Source organism: Seriola aureovittata, chromosome 16, assembly GCF_021018895.1.
Source record: "Seriola aureovittata isolate HTS-2021-v1 ecotype China chromosome 16, ASM2101889v1, whole genome shotgun sequence".
Classification (NCBI taxonomy): Eukaryota; Metazoa; Chordata; class Actinopteri; order Carangiformes; family Carangidae; genus Seriola; species Seriola aureovittata.
This window is the reverse complement of record NC_079379.1, coordinates 13037215-13064902: the sequence shown is the minus strand read 5'-3', so window position 1 is coordinate 13064902 and position 27688 is coordinate 13037215. Positions and strand designations below refer to the sequence as shown.

Genomic DNA, 27688 nt, shown 5'->3' with positions numbered 1-27688 from the left:
CCTGAGGCTGCCTCCTGTCATCCAGTGCAGCGTTTCTGGATGAAGTCCAGGAAGCGAGTGCATATAATCCCCCAGCATGGACAGAGCACTCGCGCATTTCGTCCAGAGCCAGGTTGCTGTTGCCATGCAGACAGCAAAGCAACAAGGGGAACTGAGCTGCAGTTACACGCTTAAACTGGAGTCGAAAAATTCAGAATGAGAGGATGAAGCTCTCTCGTTGCGACACGTCTGTCTGTTTCTCTCACATTGCAGGTTTCATTTGGATGTATTTTTGAGCAACAGAAGGTTCTGAGTTGGAGCTGACTGACCAAAAGATGTGCCCTGCACTTTAAATTATCTTTGCTTGTATCAAAGATTTACCCAGAGACAACTTCAGAGAAAAACCTACACTTGTAAATGTACCCCTGAATGCCATGACAATGACAAGCCCTCCAGACTGAAGAGACGGTGAGTTACAATACTTCATTTTCTTTTTCTCTCCTTACAAATGACTGTAATTCTGTGGCTTTTACATTACCATCCTTTGTATTTGAGCTATTGAAGCTGTCAAGCCACAGTAAATGACTGCAATTTCACCTTTGCACACTATTTTCACGCTCCGGCATGTGCGCATCCAGGGGAGTGCAGGAGGAGTCAGCCTCCATCATTAACTACTCCGAGGAGTTGCTGTCATCACAGACAGTTAGACTATACTATACTATATCAAGAGAAAATTGCCACCTGAAAAACAGCATCTTAGATACAGCGAGCGATCATTTTACCCTGCTTCACTCTGATGTGTTTGTTTGCTGAAATTTTGAATTTTAGAAGTTTCCTAGGATACCACAAGTTTCAAAAGTAGATGATTTAAGTAGAAAATCATTTAGGGAAGTCTAGCATTAAATGTGTGGACTTGGGACCAAAATAGATCCGTTTGCAGGGATGGGAAAAGGCATACAATAAATTTACCTGAGCATGAGGGATTTGATATTTCCCATTAATTATCACAGATTTCTGCAGAAAATGTCACACATGTATCCAAAATCAGTCCTGTTGTGTCTCTCTCTCCATCCCTGTTCTCGCGTTCTCTATAGTGTTGCATCCTTCAGCACAACAACATGTGAGGAGAGCTGCCAAAGCTGAGGGTGGCATCCCACCAGAAGGTGTTATGTTGTTTTTTCCTTCGCTCTCTTGGCAATCTGAACGGCACATTTCTCCAAGTCACACATTTTTTTTTTTTTTGATGAACTGGTCCTTGTATCATTTTTTATAGACTCACAGTTTGTTTGCTACCTCAGATTCTTGTTTCCATAAGGAAAAAAAAAGTGTTTTTACATGTTCACATGAAATGATCACACATGAAAGATGACATTGTGTGATTACAGATAGCAATGGGATGGTAACATTTTTACAGTTCTAGTCAACTTTCATGCCATGTTAGAAAATGCCTGCAGATGGACAGCATCACCACATTTTTTCAAACCAATGCACAGATGTATTTCTGTTCTTGTCGCGCCCTACTGGTGGTTTTAGCAACTGTTCAAATAAAGTGAGATGATCAAATGTTAGTAGTAGTAGTCACCTACACAGTCTTAACATTAAACCTTAGAAAACTATTGTTGCCATTATTGTTGCTACAGTTTTTTAATGTTGATAATATGACAATAGAACATTATTTTACTACTTTATTCAGGTCAATACAGCATTATTTCATTTGCTGAAGTGGCCACATTTTAGACCAAAAATACATATTACAAGCAATATGTGAAATATGACCCTTCAAAGTATTTAATAGATGAGTTGTGAAGATATGTGTATTGGTGGTCTTCCTCTCCTTTAATGAAATAATGCAAAATGAAACAAAAACGTAGACAGCAGAGTGGAGACACCATTAGCTGTGAGTAATATTTAGCCTTTTTACACATTACTTTCCAGCTAATAGATTCTACATGCCCTGAGAGACGCAGAACATTCTCCAAAATACCAGAAAAAACGTCTTTTAAATGAGCCTGCAATCTGCTCTTACAGTAATCACAGCATCAAAATAAACAAAACATAAAATATTGAATGTATTAAATGCAGAGGAATATGTGTTCCTTTGACATTACAATTTGACCAAAGACAGATGATGTTTACAATAATTGTGGACCTCCAGATAATTGAGCGTTTAAGTCCATGTGCTGCCTCATGCGGTGCAGGTTTACACTTTCTCCCTCTTTCTGCTGTCAAACTGCTTAAAACAAAAACAGAGTGAGATAACAACCTGCTCCTTCTTTTTATTTCATCTATTTCAGGTGGAGCAAGTCAAGTTCAAATAAAACTGTCCACAGGACTGTGGGTCTTGGATAAGTGGTGTAACAGCTTGAATGTACAGCGACAGTCTAACATGTTTTAGTGAATGGGACACTGCACCACCTGTTTGACTGAAGTGAATCCACACAGTTGCACAGAAAGTCGCGTGCTCTACAAAGTTGTATAGAAGGAGATAAGAGCTGCCACTTTCTGTTGATCTTATAGAGGTCAACAGTGGTTTAAAAGGGACATTTTGAGGTTTATAGTGCTCAAATCAGAGCCAGCTTACTTAAGTCCTAAGAACTCTTGCGACACAGTCTCACAAACAAAATCTCCATTGAAAATGTTGTAGCTCGCTTACACTGCTTAAACTTGCCCCCTTCCTGCCTGCAAGTAGTTGGTTTGTTGAAATTTAGTCATGATGTTTGTACTATTGAGGTGCCAGCAACATTATTTTGTGCAATCATTGCAAAAAAAAAAAGAAAGAAAAGAATGAACCTGAGCATGGGGGTACCTCTGTAGGTTCTCATTGAGGATTACTGAAGCACTGAAATCAACATGAGTACAAACTGAATTCACAGACATTCAAAGTCTGACAAACATGAGCAACATTTGACGACTTCCTTTGCTTTCTGTCTTATTTTTTCTTCAGTATTTGTAAGTCTATGAAGACAGGACCCTCCATCAGCAGCTGTCTGGTTATGAAAAGATACTTCCTGTTAGCCAAAAGGTAAGACATTTTTTTTTCTTTTTTAATTTAGACAATTATTTTAATTTTAAAAGAATAGATTAATGCAATAGGCCACATCTTAACACTGTCAGCTTTGTTGTATTTGTATGTTGCAGTTATGTTATGTTCCCCCAGTTTCTCATTCTTCTCACGGCTTCCTCTCTCTCGCTCGCACACATGCAGGCAGGCCACCAGATGTTTGAGGGAATTGCCGTCCACAAACGGCTGTGCTGGGGAGTTTTCTACCTGCTGGCCACAGGAGTGGCATTAACATCTGAAACGCGCCGGCCGTGTCCACAGTCCTGCCGCTGCAACACCGAGCTGCTGGAGGTGAATTGCTCTTATGGCCAACTCAGCACGGTGCCCAACGATCTCTCACAAGATGCTAAACTGCTAAACTTAACTCATAACAATATAAAAACACTGGTGCATCAGCATTTCCAGACTTTAACACAACTTTTAGACTTGGATTTAAGTGATAACCTTCTGGCAGTGGTTGAACTGGAAGCCTTTCACGGCTTGCAAAGTCTGCTAACTCTGCGTCTTGCCCGCAATCACCTGAAGATTATTCCTGTGGGAGCATTTGCTGGATTACCAAACCTGCAGTTACTGGACATAAGCAGCAATGAGATCCTTGTTTTCTTAGATTTTACTTTCCATGACTTGGCAGCCCTGCAGTGTATTAAAGCAGCAGATAATGATTTAGTTTTCATCTCTAATCAAGCTTTCACCGGACTAACCAGTCTACAGGAGCTGCACCTTGATGGCTGCAACCTCACTGCGGTGCCGACAGAGGCGCTCACACAGCTCAGCGTACTCAGAAGCCTTCATTTTCGCCGACTGGGCCTCACCACACTGCCAAACTATTCTTTCCATCATCTAGTGCGCCTCAAGGAACTTGTCATTTCTCATTGCTCCTGGCTGGAGACACTGTCGGGAAACAGCCTCTTTGGCCTAAATCTTACATCCCTCACCATTAGACACTGCAACCTCAGTGCTATCCCCTACATTCCTTTGCATCATCTTGTATATCTTGTATTCCTTGACCTTTCCTTCAATCCAATCTCTTACATTCAGGGGAACCTGCTTGGAGACTTGCTCCGGCTCCAAGAGCTCCATCTGGTTGGGGGATCATTGTTACGCATTGGAATCGGGGCATTCAGGGGTTTAACACATTTCAATTTGCTGAATGTATCTAGAAACCTTCTCACCACACTCGAGGTAGGTGCTTTTCAGTCAGTTGACACCCTGAAAACTCTGGGACTTGATAGCAACCCACTGGCATGCGACTGCCGTTTGCTGTGGGTGGTGCGAAGACACCTGTACCTAGACTTTGGTGGAAAGTCACCGACTTGCACTACCTCAGTCCATCTGCAGGGCTGGGATTTTCTTGATTTCTCTGAAGTTGAGATACCAGGCCTGCTCACCTGTCACCAGCCTCGAATTCTGAACCGCAAACCTCAGGATGTGAAAGTAGATCAGGGACACACAGTAGTGTTTTACTGCAATGCAGAAGGTGACCCTCTGCCATCTGTAAGCTGGCTAAACCCACAGTTAAGACCTTTATCAGCTATTGGTAGAATACGGGCTCTCTCTAATGGCTCATTGGAAGTTCGTTATGCTCAGCCTCAGGATAGTGGCACTTATCTCTGTGTGGCATCTAATGCGGCAGGAAATGACAGCCTGCCTGTCAGCCTTCATGTCCGAGCCTTTCCATCATCTTCTAAAAACCTGTTTCGTCTTAAAGGTTGGTTTGCCTTTCCGTCTGCCTCTCCAGGTGTAAATGGAAATCAGAAACTCCCATTTGATGTCAAGACGTTACTAATAGCAGCAACCATTGGGTTTCTTTCATTTTTCAGCTCTGTGAGCATATGTTTTATTTTCATGCTCTTTTGGAGTAAGAGCAAAGGGCAAATAAAACACACAGCTACGATTGCATACGTGCCACGAGGTGCCATGTCGAGTAGTAATGGAGGCACAGGCAATTATATGGAGACTAGCAGGTTCACCATGAAACTTATATGAGCCAATAAGTTAAATGTCTTTTTTCAAGTTAAACAAAACTGGTAAAACTACGGTTTTTAAGCTGTAAAATATGAAACCATCTGGCATTAAAACCCGTAATTTCTAGACAGAATTGAAAAATTAGAATTAGAATTGAATTTTAGTGGCATGTTAACTTGTGCATAGCAGACGCTGACAATTAATTTGTTCATTTAAATGTGAGCATTTTGGCTAACATCTCTGTAGCAAACTCAAAAAGACATATATATATATATATATATATATATATATATATATATATATATATATATATGTATATAAGATATACAGAATGTCATTTCTATTCAAGTTAATTTGATATATTTATATTTTTTTGCCAGTATTGTGATATTGTCACATTTACTGTACTGTTCTTTAATGGATGTGTGTAATGTAACTTTGTTGTTTTTGTTTTTTTATTCCCCAATAAATCACTTCATATGATTTCTTTCAAAAAGCAGCATAAAATAAAATGGTTGTGCTTTCAAAAATGTCATTTTGTAGATTTTGGTGTCCTTATTCAGTGACTCAGTGAGTCCAAAATTACACAAAAAAAACATCAGCTGCAGAAAGCATTGTGTCTGCTTTGTGAATGTTTTCAAAGAGCAGATTTTTAAAGTAATTTTTCACATGACGCTAGAAAATCACATAACACTGAATATACACTATAGAAGCCAATGAACAGCCACAAGGGGTAGCGAAATAGCTTTAGTTTTAATCTGTCCATGTCTAAACCACCATGTAGGCCTACCCTAATCTTTGTAGACACATTTGAATTACAAATTTTTAAATGATCTGATACCTCCATCACATGAGTGGAGCCTTTTACTGTGTACAGTAAACAATTACCATGAAATGATAGGTCTTGAAAAGCAATCCAATGCACTGAGCACACAAAGAACAGTTTGTACATTTGTGACGTAAAATTTCGTTGTACGGAGCCTCTGTAAGCTTAGCTGAGAATAAAGATCTGAGCCTAGGGATGGTCGTTGAAATAAGACAATGAACAAAAAATCTAACGTTCATCAAAACTGCCACAAGGAGGTTCAGCCAAATCATGCTGTTGCCATGGAAATACATTCGCTCTTAGTGTAAGGTACCAACTCCACCGGTTTCCATGACAACAGTATCGAACGATTCAGCAGTTAAGGTGTTAATGTTAAATGAAATAATATTATAATTATTTCTATAATTATTAATATAACTTGATGCAATATCAAGTTAAACAGCATGCAGAATTCTTCGCAGACTGTATGCTTTATCGAGTCAAATCCATAGACTGTATATAGAAAGGTCAAATCGTACGAACACTAAGTTAAGAGGAATATTATCTTGAACGTAGCGTTTTACCGTAACTCGGAAGTACATCATTTACCCCGGATGTGTTGGTTAGCTACAAAAAAGGCAGTGGCTACTATCGGCTACTGTTAGTGGTGTACTTATCTCATGTTACAAAGAACTTTATTGGCATATTAGTGTGAATTTAAACCGTATTCACAACTTAAATAAAATATGAGTACAAGCATATAAATGAGTAAGCACATCGAGTAACGGCGAAGTAAAAGAAGTCCGGTAGTCTATAGCTGTTAGCACAACACTAGCTTTCAGCTAGATACCCAAACGTAAATTAGCGTTGTTTAGAAATTAACAGCCATGAGTCTGGCAGTCGGTCGGGAACCCAGAAAGACTGCGGGAAACCGCATGTCTAAACTCCTGGATGCTGAAGAAGAGGATGAGTTCTACAAGACCACTTATGGAGGCTTCAACGATGTAAGTGATGAAATTGATGGACATAGAGTCAGTTAGCATTAGCTCCCAGCTAGCTTGTATTAGTCGATTACGCAGGCTTTTCATAATTTCGCGAACGGGTTGTTGTATTGGAAGATATTAGGCTGCCTGCAACTGAGTACAATAAGTCCAGAATTATTATTATTTCTTTTGATCTTTTTATTAATCATTCAAAAAAATCGAATGGCGTAACGTCTTCATTGACCAAAGCCCATCACAAGTTTTGAGAGGGTTAAGTGATGCCTGTCCCTAGTCTGACAACAAGCCAAAAAGCTCAAATTAATTTTATCTGACGAAGTGAAGAATAACCCATTAGCAGAAGTATTGAAGTGTTATCAAATATGGACATATGGAATTGTTTTATGTAGGTAGACTAATCGATTACTAACAATAACAAGAAGAGACATTAAATTAGCCTTGCAGGTCAGTACTGTATGTTTAATGCATAGGAAGTAAGAGGGTTATTTTAAACTAGGTTACGCACTCAATGCCCGGAGAGTGAGAGGTGCAAGGACTTGTTTTTAAATAGTTACTCTAAGTATTATTAACGTTCATGGCTTGGACAAAGTTTTAGAAACATCTCAGTATAACAAATTACATGAGTCTTTAGTGTAAGTTGATGTATGTCTCAAAGTATTTACAGTGCTTTAAGAAATGACACTTGGACTGTTCATACCATAATTTCTGCAATTAATGTCACAGCTGATATTTCTGTGTTAGAAGAACAATTTTTGTTATGATTTTTCATTTTCAAAAAGTGCTTCTCAGACTGCAGGATTTTGACAGTGAGACAAATATCCATTAGCTTTGGTTTCTCTGGTCTGTGAGTACAGCTTTTCAAGTGTGTTCAAAGCCAAAGTAAGTGGAAATATATACAGTACATACAAGTTCAAAAATACACGACAACAACAAAACCTCCAAAATGCAAAGGACACACAAACATAGTCTACAGCATGTTCCTTTAGTAAAGGCCTGCAACAGCACTGGTCATCAAAACCGGCATGCCAATGTGATTTATCTGAAAATGTGACCACAACTCTAAAATGCCCATCTTTACAGCTAACAAATCTGTGAAGAGAGTGCCAGTCTTTTTAGCATCAGACTCTAAAAGAGTAGAACGGCTACAGTACAAAGGGTTCAATCTTTATTGTTTGTCAGAACATTACATGCTATTTTTTGATTTTCTAGCAACTTAATTTAAGGCTTACATTTTAAGAAGATCCACATTTTACAGTCTAGCTTATTTTCTTCAAACAGCTGCTGGGTCAAGGGTCATCTTGTGTAGGGGGATTTGGCAGCAGATCCTCTGGCAGTTCTGACGTTGTCTCAGCTGAGGTTGACAAGAGTAACTAGATGAAAAAAAATCACAAACAAATCCTGAGATGCTTCAGCCAATTCTGCTGGCACTTTGATAAAACACTGTGACCATGCCTTTTCACATAGCACATTGAGCACTGTCAGTTGTCTCATGCTGATCTGAAAACTCATATCCTAATCAATGCCGGGAGTCTCTTATAGCTGAAAACCACTGCTAATCGGCTTTTGGCTTAAAAGGATCCAGGTTAGTGTTGTAGGTCTGGAATTGAGTGAATGGGTGAGTGTGAGTAGCCTGAGTATCTGAATCAAAACTAAACCTGCTTGTTGTATGAGGAAGATGATTCTTCTCCATATTCCTAGATTAACAGTCCCTTTCTCAGCAGACATGTACATTATACAACTTAACTTATCTACATCATACTAGCGTGATGTATTTAACTTGTATTAACTTGGTAAAAATGTCTGAATACAATATATATAAAACCTCAAGTGAAAGTTGGTTTAGTCAACTGACTGTAGGGTCTATTTTCAAGGTTGTTTCATTAACAGGTAGTCTCCATTAATCATATTTCATAAATATTAGGCTTAATTAGTGTGCCTTTTTGTTTCCTTTCAGGAATCAGGAGATGATGAGTATCATGGTGAACATTCAGACACAGAAGACGAGGTGGACAGCGACTTTGACATCGATGAGGGAGACGAGCCAGACAGCGACCAGGAGGAGGATGCACCTCGGCGGAAAAGTCGAGTTGTCACTAAAGCTTATAAGGTAGCAACAGTCATTTCAGCAGCTGTCAGACTCTGAATCAGGTCTCAGAATTAATTAGTGAATCATCTTCATGAGTCTGTATTCATACCCAAGAGACCTTTTTAAATGACATTGCAGCATAAAACGCTGTGACATGAGAGTATTTTTTTTGTTCATTACATGAACATGAAAACTGTTTGTTTTTCCTCTAAAACCAAATTTACTTGCATTTAGCTGCCAGCTTATTTTTTCTCAGCGTCATCCTGTGAAATATTTTTCTCAGCATGTGTACTTTTCAGCCCTGCTATTCAGACACGCATGAACCTCATGAAGCTGCTTTTTACTGTAGACGCTGTGTAGCCACTGCAGCTTGGTTGCCAAATGCAATTCTCTTAACAGTAGCAAAGGGAGCAGAAAGATAATTGATTTAGCTCTGCCTCCATATTATAGTATTAGATCGCATTATAGTCACAAGCAGTTCTGCAAGTTGCTGTCTGGAAAGTTTGGACATGTTTTGCTCATATACATGTATGAAATAGATTACTTTTGTCTTTATTGAATCCAAGGAACCCATAAAAGTGGCAAAACCCAAACCGAAAAGACCCTCTGAGGAACAGAAGAAGACTGAGAAAACTAAAGTGGAGCTCAAAAGGAGGATTCCACAAGAATTCCAAGATTTTAACGAGAGTAAGATTGCTACAACCCTCCCACAAAAACCGCTCTGTTGTCAGATACTGCCACATAAATTATCTAGAAACACTTCACTTAAATTGTTTTAACACACAAACCGCCATGTAATAAGCACATTATGATAGAGGGTATGATTTTTAAATAAACAATTAGTTTCTGAACATCATTCCTCATCTTTGTTTGAGGGTTTGTCTGAGCTGGGTGCCTTAATCATTCTTTTAGCTCGGAAGTCTGTGCGACAGTCCACCAGTGAACATACCCGAAAGACCAATTTGCGCTTGCAAGAGCGTCAGGATGCCCCTCGGAGAAGGAGAGGTGCTCACCGTGACCGGCCCCTTACCCAGGAAGAGCTGCTGGCTGAGGCCAAGATAACGGCTGAGATCAACATTCGGTCACTAGGTGAGAACATGTTGGTCAAATTACTCAATGGAAAGACAGTTTTGGCACCAAAATTTTCTCCGTCTTCATGCCAAGTACTTACTGCTCGAGCTTCTGTATATAGGATGTTATAGTGATGACACATATGTGATCATATGTCTGACTTTTATCAGTACTATTTTTGTAGCCCATTTGTTTGGGCATACACAAAGTCCTTGTAGATATTGTATAATGATGAGTTTTACTAGTTATTGTTGTCAGTACATTAGTTACGAATATGAATTTACGACTATATTGTCTCAAGTTGTCTCTAGCTGTTTCACTTAATGACAGTAAATATGAAATGTGGATGCACCTATTCATTTTACTTTCTGTGTGTAGAGAACTATGAACGTCTGGAGGCAGACAAGAAGAAACAAGTCCACAAGAAGCGGCGTTTTGAAGGACCAACTATCCGTTACCATTCAGTCCTGATGCCCCTTGTCTCTCACTCAGTCCTAAAAGAAGAAAATGTAGATGTTGAAGGGTACGTATGATCTCATGTTAGACTTGCTAGACTGGCTCATGCTAGGCAGGTAGATGACATACCTCTCTGAGCCAGTATATACTGTACAGATTTTGTGTTTATGTCAAGTAATCCGGGCTTGTGGAAAATAATATTTTGTTTTAAATCATCACCATGAGGTATTTAATGATTTAAGAGTGGCGTATACCCAAACATATGACCATGATTAGTAGTTCTGTTTATCAGTTCTCCTGACCTTGACCTGTTATAACCACTAAAAAAAAAAAAATTAGGAAGAGAAAAAAATTAGTTGCTTGCTAATTAATTGGTAATAATTATATAGATTATTAGCATATAATGTGGCACAAATGTAATGTTTGTCATTTTACCATTTTACAAAGGTTGGATCAGGATGTTCCTCAGACTGCACCGCAAAATCCCACCACACCTTCCCAGCAGCCTGCTGGAGGCTTGTGCTCCCGTACCTACATAACATTCAGTGATGATGAGGCGTTCGAGGCGGCCTTTCCACGCAGCGCACAGTCAAGTCCTCAGCTTCCCGTCCAGGAGGTTTGTCCCGTCACTCACAAGGCTGCACTGTACCGAGACCCAGTCACTGACATACCTTACGCTAACACACGAGCCTTCCGCATCATCCGGGAAGCGTACCGTAAATACGTGGCTGCTCATGGATTTCCAAACACTTCGGGAGGGGTGACGGGACATGACTCCTCGGCAACGAAGGGTGCTCGCCAGAAAATGCTTGTTAAACAGAGTGCGGTTTCAACATAGGCTAGTCTCATAAAAAATTTAGGATATAGGTATGTATGTCTTTCTATATTTCTCAGTTGAGGCACAGTGACTTGATTGTGTGACACGTGGGAAAACCATAACCAATTGATCACCAATTGATTGGTTGGTACATTTCCTTAAACAGCAAAAGAAGTCTCACTAGTGTTGTCTCTGTGTATGAGAGTTTGTTCTGTACATTAATACCCAGACAAATCCCAGGTGAGTGGATGAAAAACTGCAACTTGGCTTTGGAATTCAAAATAGGTTTGATTCTGCACATTGGCAGCTTTGATTTTTTTTTATTTGCTTTTTTTACTGTTAAGGTTTTTTGTTTCTACAATTGTACATACTTACATACTACAAAAAATAAATATTTGAAACTAATTCATATATTGTATTTCCATGAACTCTAACACACAAACATCAAACACTGAAACAACAGCTACACTGCAAGGAACTCTGTGGAACTGCACATTTAAAATGCCCCTCATGACGTAAAATCCACTCTGAATCTACCCATACAAGTTTTTGGTGTCATCAAAACTATCTAAATGTTTTTTCACCCTTCATTCCAACCCCACTGAAATATAAATACTCTTTGCTATTGCTCATTGTTAATTTTCAACAGAACACCAAGCATTGAAATATGACAGACCTTAGTTGGTATTTGAAAGCAAACCTATGTTTCCTCCACTTTTAATATCCTTATTTTATCTTTATTAACATTGAGTCTGATTTTAATTCAGATTTCTACTAACTGCCAGACACCAGGTGAGATAAGACATTGAATAATACCGGTCGGTTTACTGTAGCTCAATAAACCAGACAGTCGATTTATAAAGGTTTGAATATGTTTCAGCGTGTTGTGAAGCTATTATAAAAGGTGCTTTTTTTCTTTTACTGTCAATAGCAGAAAATTGTTTGAGCTCCACTCTCAATTGTCACAGCGAACAATACTGTTGTGTTGATCCTTCTAGGCCTTAAATGGGGTTTTCTATATTTATTCTGTCAGGGTACAATCACAGAGCAACAAAGTCACCCTGATCCCCACTGAGTACTTGACTAGCGTTGCACCTTTGACCCTCATGCAATGAACAAGACTCCCCTTCTCAGCGTCTTGTAGCTTTTGGCCATCTCAGCCTGTCTCTGTTATATAAAAGCCTGATGGGGAACAAAAACAATGTGAATGTCTAGTCAGACAGCTTTCAGTGCCTAAAATAATCAAGAGTAAAAATCACACTTTTGAAATACAGTAAGTACCTTTCACAATATGACTATAATCAGAAAAAAAGGGTTTGTTTTTCAGCTGATGATCATACTTCATCTGGGCACATGATCGAATGTGATGATGGCGTCATGGCTGACTGGTGAAGCTGACGTTGAATTCTGTTTGGAGTTTCAAGTACAAATCCTGCTGTGTCTGCCTTCATGTCAGCTGAGCCCCCAGCAGATGGTTCAGGCAGAGTTTTTTACCTTTTGCAGGAAGGCTCCCAAAATTCAGATTTGACATGTCTGCCAAAAGGATTGCATTGCATTCAAGCAGATTTTCTCCTGCTGTTCCTGTAATGTCCTGATGATGTTCACGATCTCACTAAGGAGGCAACCACATCTTTATTCTGTGACGAGTAATCAGGCTTTTGATGCATAGCTTCATTAGCTCTTTTTGTCAGCTCTGATTGCTAAGCTACTAAGGAAAAAACTACTGTACATGCTTCATATATTCTGTAAATCCAGTTTGTTTGTGGAATAATGGAAAAAATAGAAAATGGCAAGGTTTATTTTTTATAATTTAAAACAACCTAATTTCAAGATGAATATCTTTGATGTTAGATGTGTTCTAGGTTCATACTACATACTAAATCTAAGCTTTTGAATATAAAGTGTGTTCACAATAGAAAAGTGACAAAGCATTAATGACAAAAATGCAGTTCTCAAAAGAAGCAGGAGAAGATGTTGATGGCTGGACCAAAAGAAAATGTTATAATAGTTCCAGAAAAACCTCAGAAAACAAAAATAGCTAGGACCACTTATTTTGTCTTTAAAATGACAGTTAAAATGCCAATTTATAATTTCATTATATAATTTCAAGGAGATATTTTCAGGTGACTTGAAAATGCAATGATATTCAGTTTATCATCATATATATATCACGTTTGAGAAGCTATTACATTTTTGCTTAAAGAATTACTTAAATGATTATTTGATTCAAAATAGTTGCTGATTCATTTTCTGTTAATCTTCTAATGAATTAATTGACAATCACTGAAGCTCAGAAAAAAATATATAATATAATAATATTAATAATAATATAATATTAAACTGTCTCTGATGTCATTTATATAACATTAAACATTTTAAAGTCACAGTCTGATGGCAATTATCAACAATTTCCTTTTAGTATAAAACAGTTAAGTTAAGCCAACCAGCATACAGTTAAGATAAGCATATAGTAGGGGGTGATGCCAAGATCAAATCTCCTCCACTGTTGAGGCAGTCTGATGGTCTCTGTCATGATGCAAACAATGCTGGTGATGTGAGCAGCAGAGGCGGACCAGCCATCTGGAAGTTGTCCTGGTGGGCCGTCCGACAACCGACCTTTACTTGCTCTGTATTTGTCATTTGCTGACTTGACAGACAGACTGATTGTACTTTGCATTAATCGTGACAATCTGCCCAACAAATGAACACTGAACGACAGAGGACCAGACAAAGAAAAATCCCCTCAGACTGACGTGATCAAACACAGTTGATTCATTCTTTATTTTTGGTAGCAGAATTACTTATTCTATCAGCAGCATTCTGTGTTACTGTGGAGTTAAACAAGCAGTTTTGAGAAAACAAAATGAGTCCAGACTAGGATGAACAGCCCTTGAAACAATGGCTAAAAAAAGGAATGGTGGGTGTCGCATAGACTCATTGTTTAAACCCAAAATATAATTTAGCACAGACTGTACACACAATTTGTGCAATGTCATCTACTCATTGTCACATTATTTCACAGTAAGGCCCCAAGTCAAACTGTATTCAGCATGCTGATGTCTTCACTTTCTGTGGATACAGATTTAAAACACCATGTTGCAAAAAACCACGTAAAAAGCCTCTGAGTTGTTATGGTGTTGCTTTACATTCACACCAGGAACAGCAGGGACCACATTGGGAAAAATAATTTATTTGATTCTATCATGCCTTTTCAATTCAATCAACCTCAGTAGTTGTTCTTTGAAAGCGACTGCTGCCCACACACTGTGCAACACATTAATTCAAAAAATAACAAGTTATCCCTTAAAGCGATGATGATGAATTCAGTGTCAGGCTAAGCCGACGTCTCTGGTGGATAGATAGATGGATGAGGCATATATGCTGTAAAAATATTTCGCCAGAAGTGTTTGAGAAGCGTCGTAGTTTAATGCTTAAACACTTCTCATATCATCTGCAACAGCAGAATACTGAAAGCTTTGTCTCCCACATAGTGCACAGTGCATATGGTACCAATTGAACAGTTTTCAGAATAGGAAGAGAGGGAACTGCATTATCACTCGTTCTAATGTGGTAGTTGCCATGGAGACGAGTGTAGGTGGTGTACTGTGCTGTACTCTGTGCTGTACTCCTTCCCTTGTCCTCTCCCCTCTGCCGTTGCCCACCCTCTCTGTTCTGCTATCTGCAACATCCACGTAACTTTCATTCCTTCATATTTACTCAAATCTTTCTGCTTGATGTGTATTCTGCCGGTTTTGCTTCGTTGCATCAGGCAGTTTTTCAGTTCTCAATCATATCAAAAATATATCCTGTAATTTAAACAGAACAACAACAAACTAATAGAAAGATAAATTGCATTGAGAACATACTAGAGGCCACTGTTTGTAGATCCAAAGGATTTAAATGAGTAGCGTTTTCTTCACGTTTTTTATTTTATAGCCAGGTTAATATTCTATGACCGATGTTGGATACATCAAATCCTCCTCGATTTTTCTTTATTCCATAAATTTGCTTCTTGCTGACCATCTAAGTTCTTATATATGCTTTGTCAATCTCTTCTTTTTGCAGACCAGCTATTCTTTTATCAGTTTCCATGGAGATGTGTGTGTGTGTGTGTGTGTGTGTGTGTGTGTGTGTGTGTGTGTGTGTGTGCGCATGTGAGTGATTGAGTGAGGGTTGAGAGTGAAAGAGTGGGGATGTGTCATTTCCAGTTTATATTTTTGGTGTATTTTTGAAGACTGCCTGTACTGTCCAGTGTCCCAAGTTAGTTTTTTGTGAAACTGTAACATCACTGATTTTTGCTTCTCCCCATCCGGTTTTGTCAAATCTTCTCCTGCTTTCTAGATGTATGTATGTGCTCGTTTAATACCAGGAAGATAAATGACAATGCAAATAGAAAAATATTTTAAGTGACTCTAGTGTAACCAACACTTTACAAGTGCAAAGTACAGCCATGTCACAGTCTATAAACACGACTCTGAAAACAAGCAAATGTTAAATCTGTTTTCTCTTTTAATGCGGTAGGTTTATCCTCTCTGAACCTTTGATTTATTGAGATGACTGTTACCATTTAGGAAAAATGTTGTCATTACTCACATCTCAGTTTTCGAACCATTTTATATCCACAATTCACCAATAGCGTCATGTTTGTGATCTAGAGGGAAAAAAAACCCTAACTGGGTTACACCTTCTTTACTGGGGATTTATGTAAGACCTTCTTCATATATTTGCCCACAAAATAATCTATGACACATTCAGGTTTTAACAATTAGCAATATATTTATGTAACATGTTTACATAGCATATCAAAATAAAAATCCTTTGAACTAGAACAGTTGCTCTTGCCTCCACACTTCTCCACCTATATGGACACTTTTGTTCAATTACCAGAATAAAACAGATTACAGGCTATTAAAATCCAAATGAGACACCCACAGACTTTGATTTCTCCTGTGTACGGGCTATTGGGTTTATTTTAAACAAAAAAACATCACCGAGTACCTTTAAAGGGCAGGGTCACATTTTTTCAAGACTGTCTTAGACAATACTTGCATGCCTATATTATACACTGAAATAGATGCTGGTCTTCTATTATTAATCTTCCTCCCTTTGTAGCAGGTCTCCAATGTAAGAAATCAGGGACAAAATCCAAGAGCTGCAGAAGCTAACGAGGGTAAACAATCTGAATTAGTCAAATCAAGTGTGTATCTTCAAAAGTTACACTTTTTGCCTTTTTGTATGACTATACCTCCACTGCATCTCTGCAAGGAAACACTTCACACACAAAGAGGCAATTTCATGCTAAAAAGAAAAAAAAGACTATATTTGGAAAATACTCTCTTCATTTGGCTAACTCCAACTGCTGACCACTCATATTAGCTTCAGCTGAAAGGGGAACTCCACTTATTTACTCGAGTTCTTTGTCACTCAGAGTACCACTCAACCTGTGGAAATAGTTGTATCCTTTTGTCTGTCTCTGTGGGGGGCCTGGGAAAATAACCCGGATGATGTCTTAGTGATGTAATCACGGTTATCTCATTTTCTACTTGAAGACTATAAAATTTGTAACAGAAAACCAGTGATACAAACTGACATGGAATTTGAAAGTTGTGGGCATTTAGCAAGCAGGGCAAGTCTATCTAAAGGTGCATTGTGAGAAATGTAGCATCAGGTGTTTTTGGACCTTAATGTATACTGGGAACTAAAGCTGCCTTCAGACTGACTCAAGCTCTGTGTGGGTCCAGTAGTGCAGCAATTGTGCCAAGGCAGGGGGCTCCAATAAAAAAATGCGTGGTTGTCTGGCAGAAAAGTCAAACCTGGCCAAAGTTCTAAAGCAAAGTTAAAATGAAGTTACCATAAAATATCATTCCTACACAGTGAACCTGGGGCTTTCGGGGGCCCTGGGGATCTTGTTATAAGGAATCTGTTGTGCCAGTCAACATCTATTTCCCCATTTGTCACCACTAGGCTACACCTTGCAGCTGCTGAGAGCACTGTCCAATTAAAATGTTGTTTACAGGAAAATGATTAAGTGTATGTTCTGACAGATCCCAAATCTATGAAAAGCATCGCTTTCCCACCTACTGTTGGCTAAAATTAAATTTATGGACATTTTTCAGGTGTACAAACTTCAGCCTTATTAAAAGCAGCATCCCTACTTTAACCCAAGAGACATTTTGCCCACTCTCCATATTGAAGAAGTAACTTCAATGAACTTTGTTATACTCCCAAACCTCATCTCCATCGTAATTATTCGGCGCAGTGGGCGGCCGGCCGTCATCACTTCGTTTTATTTTCGGGTGTTACAAACTCCAGAGATGGAACAGCGCAGGGCGGACTCGCCTGCCTTTGGAGGCGTTGGTTTCTGTTTCTGTCTATCTCACGCACTATCTCCGCCCTCCAGGGAGAGACTTCTCGGTTTACCGAGCACCTTTTTTCACGCACTGCCGTTAAATCAAAATTAGGTGTGACGGACCGCGAGAGCGCAAAGGACACAGCGTCAATTTGGCACCGGATTCACCCTCTCGTAACGAATTTTTGGATTATGAGGACGTCGTTATGCCACGCAGGGTGAACTACAGACGCTTTCCAAGATTGAATCAGTCGAGCTAGAAACAAGGAGCACGTCAACAAAAAATGTACATGAATCAGATATTGTTCAGGTGCTGCTGCACATCATCGGGATTTCGCCTGTATATACCCCTGGGATGTTTATTTTGATGCTTCTGTGGTTTTAGTGCGCACAGTGTGCAGTAGGTTTGTGTGATGCTCAGAGTTGGCATAGCTCACAGGCATCACCTTCAATATTATCCTTATTTCAATATCTGTAATCGGCATGATTAATGTGCAGTGTGCTGCAGTTGTAATCGTACAGAATCCGTGCAGTGTCGTTGATCTCTGTAGAGTGTTTTAAATGTAAATGTAAATGATAAGTGATGAACTAATTGGCTCTGTGGATCGTTAGACCAAAAGCACAAACAGGAGTTCGTATTATTGCCAGATAATAAAGCGACGCAGCGGCTGTTTGAAGTCACATGTGCCCAGAACAAACAATTAAGATGACAAAACCTGTCCTCAGGAGAGATTCTCTTTATTACAGAAGAAGCTGCATTGGGATCACATCTCAGTTCCTGGATTGCAATAGAGTTGGAGGACAGGGAGCAGAGGAAGAAGAGAGGGAGGATAAGCAGAGGAGAGCTGCTGAGCTGCACAACAGAGCCACTGCTGATGGACAAGCTTTGGCTTCAGTGATGGACTGAACTGAAGGCAGTGGGATCCCTGTGACAGCCAGCTTCACGTTTTCCTCAGAAGCCTTCACACCTGACAAAGGCATGTATGGACACACTGCAGCATAGGTGAGAAACAAGAGCTGCCCACTTTGAACACACAAATTGGCCTAATGATTGAAATACAACCACCTCTCAAAGAGGACAACACTGGCCTTTTATTTGGAAACCGTCTCTCAGGTCTGCACAAACTGATTCTACCTTTGTCCCAAAAAGCAAGTAAACCTGGGACCTCCGCCCCTTCCCAAGTGCCCTGGAAACCCACGGGATTTAGTCTGCAACCACAGATGTAACTAAGCTGTCAAGATTTCGTCACCAGGAAGTCCTGAGTTTTTGGGTAAGTGTTGTACACAGGTGTGGACAGAGGGGGAAGTGGCTTACACCAAAACTTGCCATATTATATATGTCCAGCCCACGTCACAGTGAAGTGTCAGAGACAGCTGGACATGCCAGCTAGGTGTTAAAGCTGGTTGTCCACCTTACAGCCTGAATATGAGTCTACAGCTCAGGCAGCAGGGACTATAGCAGGTGTTGATACAGCTGTGACGGTCACTCATGCTGCTCAGGTGTATCAGCACACCTGCACACAGAGGACAGGTGTTCAGGTACAGTGTGTTGCTGAGCCTGAACCTGTTTTAAGGTGATCCATTGCAGGCTGCGTGACTTCTGATGATGCTTTAGAATTTTATATTAATACCTAGTGCGCACATCTTTCATGTGTTTTCTTTAGTAGAATTTACTTAGGAATAGTTTAATAGATTATTTTAGAGACATTCTCATAAAAATGTGTAGGCTGTTTATGTTATTTGGCATAAAACCAAAATATTCAACTGTAAGGACTTCCATGTAAAAATGGGCTGAGACAGTAAAAATAAGACAGTTTATGGAGGGTTTCCACATAGGAACCTCTTATTATGCACCACGTTCTTGACAGGATATAACAAAATGCATTTTGTGGCATCCAATAGATTGATAGTTCATTGTATCCCAACTGTTGCCCTCATGGCGCATCTTTCATCAAATTACTTACTTATATATCATGGCACACTGAGTAGGATATAATTAATTCATATAAGTTATTTTATTCAAGAGAATTTTAAATGTAATGTCTGTACAAACCTGCCGCTCTCCTCAGGTGAAGTCAGTGCAAAGGCCTTGGTTGACTGGCAGTGAGCAGCTCTAGACTCGGCCAGACTTTCTTGCCATTTTGCATTGATTTCACTGATACCTGCAGTTTGCTAATTAGCTATCCCTGGGTGTTGCACAGTGAACACCTGCGCAGACTACATGGGGCTTTTCTGGGAGCTCAGATATGCATAATGATATCTTAAGAGATGATTCTCTAATTTCACTTAAATTAGAGCAAAGTAAAAGATAACTCAGGTTTTCCCAGGGTTGATTTAGCAATGGGAAAAAAAGAGGTTTGCTGATGATAAATGTTTTTTTTTTTTTTCTTGCTGTGACAGTTTTCCTGCACCTCAACCCGCAGGAACAGATGTAGTTGATGTTAGGATATTTTATAACAGTGATGATATGATTCGTGTCCACCATCTTCATGGTCCACTGTATTGCACACTTAAATGACTGTGGACTCTTGCATACAGTTCCCCACCTTAAAAAAAAAAAAACATAATGCAGTGGAGAGAGAAGAGCTCCAGTTAATGAAATGTCTGAGGCTGCACACTAGATAGAACAAGATAAGTCCAGCTCACTCTGACTCACTCCCCCTCACAGGATTTCCTTGTCTTCCTCCATATAAAATGTGCATCTATGTAGGATTAGAACTATATCAACTATCTCTTAATGGAATTATTTTGTTAGTTTAGCTGAAATAGAAAATTGTAAGTAATGGACGTCTATTAATCTTTCTGGTGAACTGGTGAGAATCTGGTCTTCTTGCCACTCTGCCACAGTTGTCAGCCGGGAGCCTGACAGCCGGCAAAGAGCTGACTCTTCTCCAACACCAAGTTTCCGTCATAATTCTGCTGCTTTTCAGCCATCTTCAGTGCAATGCACAGAGGGGGCTTTCTCTTGCTGCCAAGGACAGAAAGGCTTTGTCAGTCTGTTCGAATGTTCTCTAAAAAAATAAATAAATAAATAGAAATAGTAGGGAAGTCTGTCAGCGAGCTCCTGTCCTGCAATCTTCTCAAATTGTTCTGTTTTGCCTCAGGCCATGAATTCTTTTCCCGTCCTTATAATTTTGAGAGTAAACCAACAGAGAAAACAAAAGTTATTTTTATCTTTCTGGTAATTTTTTTCCCCATGCTGAGCCTCTGTTCTCACTTAACACAATTTAACAATCTTCTACCACATAATACTGTTATGTTTACTCTTGCAGAACTACCCAACAAACCTTTCCTCATATCCTCATCCTCTTACTCTGTAACTTGAGTTAGCCACCTCAGACGTCTCATTTACGTTGGCAGCCTTACTAGTTAGCATCTCATGCAGCTGTAACCAACAGCTGTTTTTAAGAAAAATGGATGTTATGATTTGGACAGTCTCTACAGAAGCCGGCATCGGAGAATAATTAAATATCTTGAATGTTTTCCAAATGTCCCTGTTTGTTTGGATGACACTTAAAATATGCATCCAACCTTTCTTTCTGAAATTCCAGTTAGGGAACTAGGAATAGAAAACATGGGAATTAAATACTGATGTGTCTGTAGGAATGCTTATCAATTAATCATAGTAACAGCTTGTGGTTAAGCAGCATAATGACATTTTGCCTACAAGTCTATAAAGGGCAGCTATGATCAGTTGAGTGTGACTTGTAATACAAATTTATAATTTACTGTGTCCTGCAGCTTTTCAGTTTTCTTTTCTGTGGTGTGTGAAATTAAGGTGTGACTGTATTACCAACTCCAAACCAAAATTGAAGCTGCAAGTTACAATTCTTCTTGTGTTATTTGTGCAACATGAGACAAAATGATTTTTCAAACACGATAACATGTTTATATTTTTCTTGTATTCTTTTTTTTGTCATTGCTGTATAGTGACTGTTGGACCAACAATGTCAAAAGCTAAAAAGAAAAACAAACTTGTGTCTGTGCCATATAGCTGCATGGACACATCTTCAAAGACGTGGCTGCCGCATCAGAGTCAGTTTGGGTTGGTTGGTCAAGCGGAGGTTTGCTGTGGCGGATCTGGAGTTTTAACCCCAAGTGAGTCAGTTTAGCCCCAAACTGGTCAACTTCTCTCCACTGTCAGCTGTCCCTACTGCAGTTTCTCAGCCTCTTCTCCAGTCTGTTGTGGTCCAATAAGATTTTTCTCTGTTATATATGTTTTTATATGTTCCCTTGCAATCCACTGGTTTCTCTGACACACACAGCCAACGCTGCTGCCAATGGTTAATGAAAGGTTTGACATACACTTAAGCCTCAGCTGTGCCGCTCTGGCTCTTTTTCCTCTGCTGTGGCTTTCCGGTCCTTTTTAGCACTATGAAGCTTTACAAAAGTACCTCAATATATTGAGGATTTTTTACCACTCAATCCTACACCGGAGCATCACTCACTCTCTGAGCCCTGCTTTGTCATACAGTTTTATTTTGACATCCTCTAGGTTTGATAGCACCATTTACCTTTTACTCCAGCTTTGATATACTCTTCCTCCTCTCTATACTCTTTACTTCCCCAGATGAAAGCAGCCATTTCTGCTCTCACCAAGGGACAGGAAGACTTATTTATCTTTTTGTTAGTTAGTGCAGCGTGTAAAGTTGTTTTTTCATTTCAAACATTAAGTCCGCTGGTTTTGGGTTGAGTAGAAACAAACAAGAGGCAGATTATACTGTTGGGGAAGTCCTGGTAGAAAATCACCTCAACATGAACTATAATCTGGTGATATAATACAGAAGTACCTCAGTACAGTCAGTGTTAAGAGCTTCAAACCGCTGCTTAATTGGTAGAATTTCATTTTCACTGTTTTCAGCTCTTTAATTTGGGTCTGCTCATTTACAAGCACCACAATAATGTTTCTAAATACATTAGTGAAAATGAAGGTAGTGTTGATGGAGAACAGCGCACAAGCTACAAACATGTTCCTATGGTAACTAGGCCACATTCCCTTTGGCTGGCTCACACACAGGCAGAGGGACAGGCAGGAGAGAGATGGGAATGCTGGAAAACACGCGTGATGGAGAGCAACTTCAGATTGTTTTTTTAGGTTGCTGTTCTTATGCCTTCCTCCGCTCAGAGAGCATTTACATTTTTAAAAAATCCAGTCTCTTGGCCCTAAGAAATCGTGGTTTCATTGCAGGATGTTAGAAGTCACTTTCTTTCTGTTCCTCCAAAAATATCTGTCAGTTTTCAAGCCGATCGCAGGTTCTTTCCCGTGGCTCCCTCGCGCCCACACTGCCCCTGATTCCTCAACCCTTCCACCCACCTCTGCTTTCAAATCCTGCTGCTCTACCTCTTCTGTGCATTTTATATTTACTTGATTACAGTGCTGTATCTAAACATAGCACCAGAGTGGCTCTGAACATAGTCAGAAGTGTCACTGGTCCTTATTTTATCTCCATTTGTTTTTTCTCCATTTAAACATCTTGCAATTAAAGCACTATTAAGTTTTTAATGCCTTAAACCTTTGAGTGTATGTAGGCTATGTACTGTATTATGTAGGGTGCGTAATTGAGGTGCTTTGAATATATGAATTCCTCCAAGTTTGTTGTCAGAAGGCAGTTTAACTGTATAAAAAATAGCCCTTATGTTTATTCACCTTTCATTTGAAATCACCAGGCATAGCAAGACAAGAGTTTATTCCATCAAGCAGGTGATTCTTTAAATGCCAACAGTGTATGTCTCTGTGTGCTAGGCTTCTCCAATGTAATTCTGTGTTTTGTAAATCCCTGCTCACACTTGAACCGTGTCAAACCTCCTGGAGTGATGCTGCTGGCTTGTCAAAGAGCCACAAGGTTGATGTAGCAAGGTTTTGCTCCTGTCAGTCATGCAGGCTGATTGTTTGGACAGCTCACTGTTAATGAATGGCCTTAACTTTCTGCACACACTTGCACTGTCTGTAGTTTTTCAACAGCTGTGATGCTAATGAATTCATTATAAGCAAATAAGCCACCTTTGACCCACTGTAATTTATCAATCTGCATTTATTTTCTTAAACAAGCCTTTCTTGAGTCTGTAAAGATTCTCAGTCATCCAGGTCATTGTGTTTCGAAGTGCTATATAAAGGACTTGCTTGAGGTTTTCTTGAAGACGTTTCACCTCTCACCTTGCTTTCGATAAAAGCGTCTGCCGAATGACAAGGAGACGGGGCGCAGTCTGCCCAGTGCGTAAATCCAAAAGACTTCTTCAGCTCTGACTGGCGGGGAGTCCCAGGCATTTAACCTCTTGTGCGGTTGTTAAAACCTTGAGAGTTGCTGATGGTCAAATGTGTGTTGTTGACCTCCCCAGCCATCATATGAGTCGTTATGGTCTAGGGATGCCAATGTAAGGCTACTAACTTTATATTAATAACATGTCGGCTACATGTTCATGTCCTGAAATGTTACCGTTATTGTTTGAAAATGGGACAGCTGGCATCTGTACTCCACACGCAATATACACAAAGGCTAACTTCCTTTTGTTTAAGCCAACATCATGACGGGAGCTGGGTGCTCACATTACAAGGCTACTGTCATTACCGTTCAGTCTGTCAAAATATAACATTGACTTTTCACGCCTCTGGGCCTGGCTGTCGCTGGCGTGGAGGCATGAAAAGTAAATGTTATATTTTTATGTTTTTGGATTGTCTGCCCATCCGTGAATGCGGCATCCCAGTCACGCCTTGAGAGAACTTCTTCAAATTTGGCACAAACATTCATTAGTACTCAAAGATGTACTGATTAGACTCTAGTGGTCAAAGGTCAAGGTCACGATGACCTTACAAAATATAGTTTTTGCCTTGTGAAAATAGTATCTCGGGAACTCTTCAAGGGAATAGCTTCACATTTGTCCATCCATCTGTCCACCCTGTTCTTGTGAACGCGATATCTCAGTAACGCCAGTGCCAAATTTGGCACAAACATTCACTTGGACTCAAGGATGAACTGATTAGATTTTGTGGTCAAAGGTCAATAGGATAAATGTGATGTGATAAAAGTGATGACATTTTATATCCAGATAGTCAAAGGTCAACTTAACTGTGACATCATAATGTTCTGCAAAACACTTCTGGCCATTATTCAGTGCTGTAACTCAGGAAGGGGAGATTGTGACAATATTTCCTGCACCTTGGCTGCTTGGCGGAGGCAGACAACTGTGCGGCGGTAATTCTAGTTTTAAATTAGTTAACTATGTCATCAAATGCTTTCCGTTTTAAGTCTGATGCTTTTGAATAGATACATGCACTAGTAACTATGACTGTCAGAAAGCAGATCAGTTACAGAGTTAAAAAGTCTTAAGTAAATGAAAGTTAAGCCTTTGCCTCAACATCAATGTCCTGGTTGAAGAAACCGTGTTAAATTGATGCCATATTGATTTATAATACTGGACTTGTTGGAAAAATGGCAAATTCCCAGCCATAATTTCCAGTTGATTGTAAGTTGGTTGTTTGACATGAACATTATTTACTAGTCTGAATACGGCAATTACATAGACTTCTATATGACATGAATGTGACATCTGCACCAGTAGGCCTGTCTGTGAGTCACCAGAGGCTCCTTGTGGTCAGATTCTCCAGACCAGACATAACAGGATCACGTGTGTGTGATCTGTTTCTGGAAACACTGTCACTCCAAGACAAACTGGGCAGTTACAATAAAATCAAACACATTCACTTTTCTCAAAGGGGTCAGCTCCCGACCTCAGTGCGGTGAATCATGAGATGTAAATTGTGTCATTTGTAGCTCTCATTACACTGGAGAGGCCTCAAACATGTGGCATCAAACCAAATTAATATTAGAGCTGCAAAAGAACAGATTGCGACATCAATTAGCATAAAGAGTGCAGATTCTCATGAGTGAAAGTGCAACTGATAATCAGATTCCTCATCCTAGTGTTTACTTTGGGATGATTTTATGTAGTGACTTGATTTTATTTGTTTAAATATTAAATTGCATAAAACAAGTTATAGAGTCTCTGCATTATGATCACATTCAACTGTAGAGGTTTGTTGATTCAAACCTTTTGGAACATTCACCGTACTATATAGACAAACTTGCCACCCTGAAACCATATATCATCCCAGCAGTATTCTCTGGGGGAATTTTGGCCATGCTATTATTTCTTTAGTCATAGTTGTGTCCTCCAGATGACACAGGCATCACTTGAGAGGACACAGTCAAACTGTAAAATAACTTAAATAACTGTGTGGGGCTGTTAACTGATTTTTAATAAGTGTGAAAACTTGTTCACATAGAATCTTGAGCCTTTTCTTTAAAAAAGAAAAAGAAAAAAGTGCATCTGCAAGCCAACAAACAGGCAGTATTTAGGATTGTATTGTAGTTAGCGATGCATTAATCCAACTTTTCTCCTCTGATACTGATCCTGATACTTTAGCTCATGGTATTTGTTGATACATAGTACTGACCAGTAGCAATGCCCTCCCATTCCCATATTTAAAGTCATTGGTCAGTCCACCACTTTGGTCCATAAACAGGTATTAGATGGATTGCCATGAAATTCGATGCGATATGCATGGTGACCAGAGACCTCCTGACTTTGATGATTCCCTGACCAATGTTTTTGTTTTATGACCAAATACCTTCAAAACTAATAGCAATTACTTAATTTCACTATTTAATGAAACGTGTTTAATGAAAATTTGTTAGCGCTGCGTCTGTCATGATCACTTACTTGAGAGATGGCACATTGTATCCTTATACTGCATCTATTTTTTGTCTATACCCAAAAAAATCCTTCCTGTGAAAACGGTTATGATTTTGTTCTGTTTATTAACAAAGTTTCCAAATATGTATCAGTAAAGACATATACGGTAAAGGTTGAGTATATTTCTCCAACACCCACTCACAGTCTTCCTCTTTCTGTCTTTCTCTCCCTCTGTATCTCAGTTAGCTAGAGGCTGTTGCCACCCACACACTCCGTCCTGACAGCAATTTACATTCAGAATAGCCCATGTGAACACATCCATGTGTTCTAATATGTCACGTTTACTTAGAGCACCACATGCTGCAGGTGACTGGTTTTGTGGCAGCGGTGTTAGACTCGGAAATATGCTAAATGTTCCTCCGCAGGGTCATTCAATCAAACCAATGTTCGTCTGCCTCTGAGAAGTGTCAGAATTCAGCCCCACATGAGACACAAAGGAAGCTGCAATGTTTCCTCCAGCTGAGGAAGATTTCCCCTCGTGGGCAGCTGATAGGTCTGATCAGTTCACTCGTGTGTTCACAGAAACACTGTGTTGTGCGGCATGTTACTTTTTCATCATCTTTATTGTGCAGTTGTGTGCCAATATCTTCTACAGTTCAAGTAGAAGCCCTCAGAGTTGTTTCCATGGATACCAAACAATTAGCTGGGATTCAGAATAGAACCTGGAGAGTAGCCTATTTACAGGCTTTGGGAGCAGGGAAATCATAGGATGACAGAGTGTTTTGATTCTCTGTAGCAAAAGGGGGAAAAATAAAAAACAGCTCCTTTGGGTAATGGGTAATTTCTGAAAAAAAAAGAAAGAAAAATTACCCCAACAGATCAATCGGGGACAAAAATAGAAGAGCAGAGTGAATATCAACATGAAACCTGATCACATTTTTAGCTTTAAGAGACAAACCTATGGATGAATCAGTGACATTCTCAACAATGCTTCAAAGTATCAAATGTATGATGGTGAGTTTGATTATGCAACAAGCTAAAAAAAAGAAAAAAAGCTAATAAAATCTTAACAATAGCCATTGTGAATAAAAATTTGAATGTGGGTCTCTTGTACAACCAGGGCTGAAAAATCATCTTCGGCCTCAAGTAAAGACCACACTTCATTCTCCCTTGTATTGCTGTCATCACAAACGCTGATCTGTGTGTAGCTTCACTTTTTTTTGACTGGCATCGTGTTCCTTTTATCTAATTTCTTAAAGCGAAGGGAGGATATTTTGAAATGTTTTGTCCTTATCTTTAATTGATGTATCCGTCCCATTAATGTAATTTTAAGTTGACACGGAAACTGCGGTAGTGGTTGCATAGAGCAGTTAATGTGTTTTTCACACTGATCAAAGGCATATGTCA

General features: G+C 39.5%; 3 protein-coding genes across 10 annotated transcripts in view; all 3 read left to right on the top strand.

Moving 5' to 3' along the window:
• The first annotated feature begins 107 nt into the window (after positions 1 to 107).
• Positions 108 to 5540, top strand: LOC130183234 (leucine-rich repeat and immunoglobulin-like domain-containing nogo receptor-interacting protein 1). Its single transcript, XM_056398488.1, has 3 exons — positions 108 to 447; positions 2924 to 3001; positions 3185 to 5540. The coding sequence occupies exon 3, from the start codon at positions 3197 to 3199 to the stop codon at positions 5024 to 5026; it is 1830 nt and encodes a 609-aa protein (XP_056254463.1). The 5' UTR covers positions 108 to 447; positions 2924 to 3001; positions 3185 to 3196; the 3' UTR covers positions 5027 to 5540.
• Positions 5541 to 6421: 881 nt separating this feature from the next.
• On the top strand, positions 6422 to 11646 carry vps72a (vacuolar protein sorting 72 homolog a). Its single transcript, XM_056398531.1, has 6 exons — positions 6422 to 6814; positions 8766 to 8918; positions 9464 to 9584; positions 9810 to 9986; positions 10347 to 10491; positions 10872 to 11646. Exons 1-6 carry the CDS (start codon positions 6698 to 6700, stop codon positions 11260 to 11262), a joined length of 1104 nt encoding a protein of 367 aa, XP_056254506.1. The 5' UTR covers positions 6422 to 6697; the 3' UTR covers positions 11263 to 11646.
• Positions 11647 to 17548: 5902 nt separating this feature from the next.
• The window catches only part of syngap1a (synaptic Ras GTPase activating protein 1a), a 39175-nt gene continuing 29035 nt past the window's right edge, over positions 17549 to 27688 (top strand). For 2 of the 8 annotated variants that reach the window (XM_056399744.1, XM_056399745.1), the window contains exons 1-2: positions 17549 to 18861; positions 21521 to 21688. In XM_056399744.1, coding sequence (XP_056255719.1) covers positions 21538 to 21688 — 151 coding nt within the window. In that variant the 5' untranslated portion in view covers positions 17549 to 18861; positions 21521 to 21537. The remainder of the gene's footprint in view (positions 18862 to 21520; positions 21689 to 27688) is intronic. The other 6 variants (XM_056399743.1, XM_056399742.1, XM_056399747.1 and 3 more) reach the window with 6 other exon arrangements.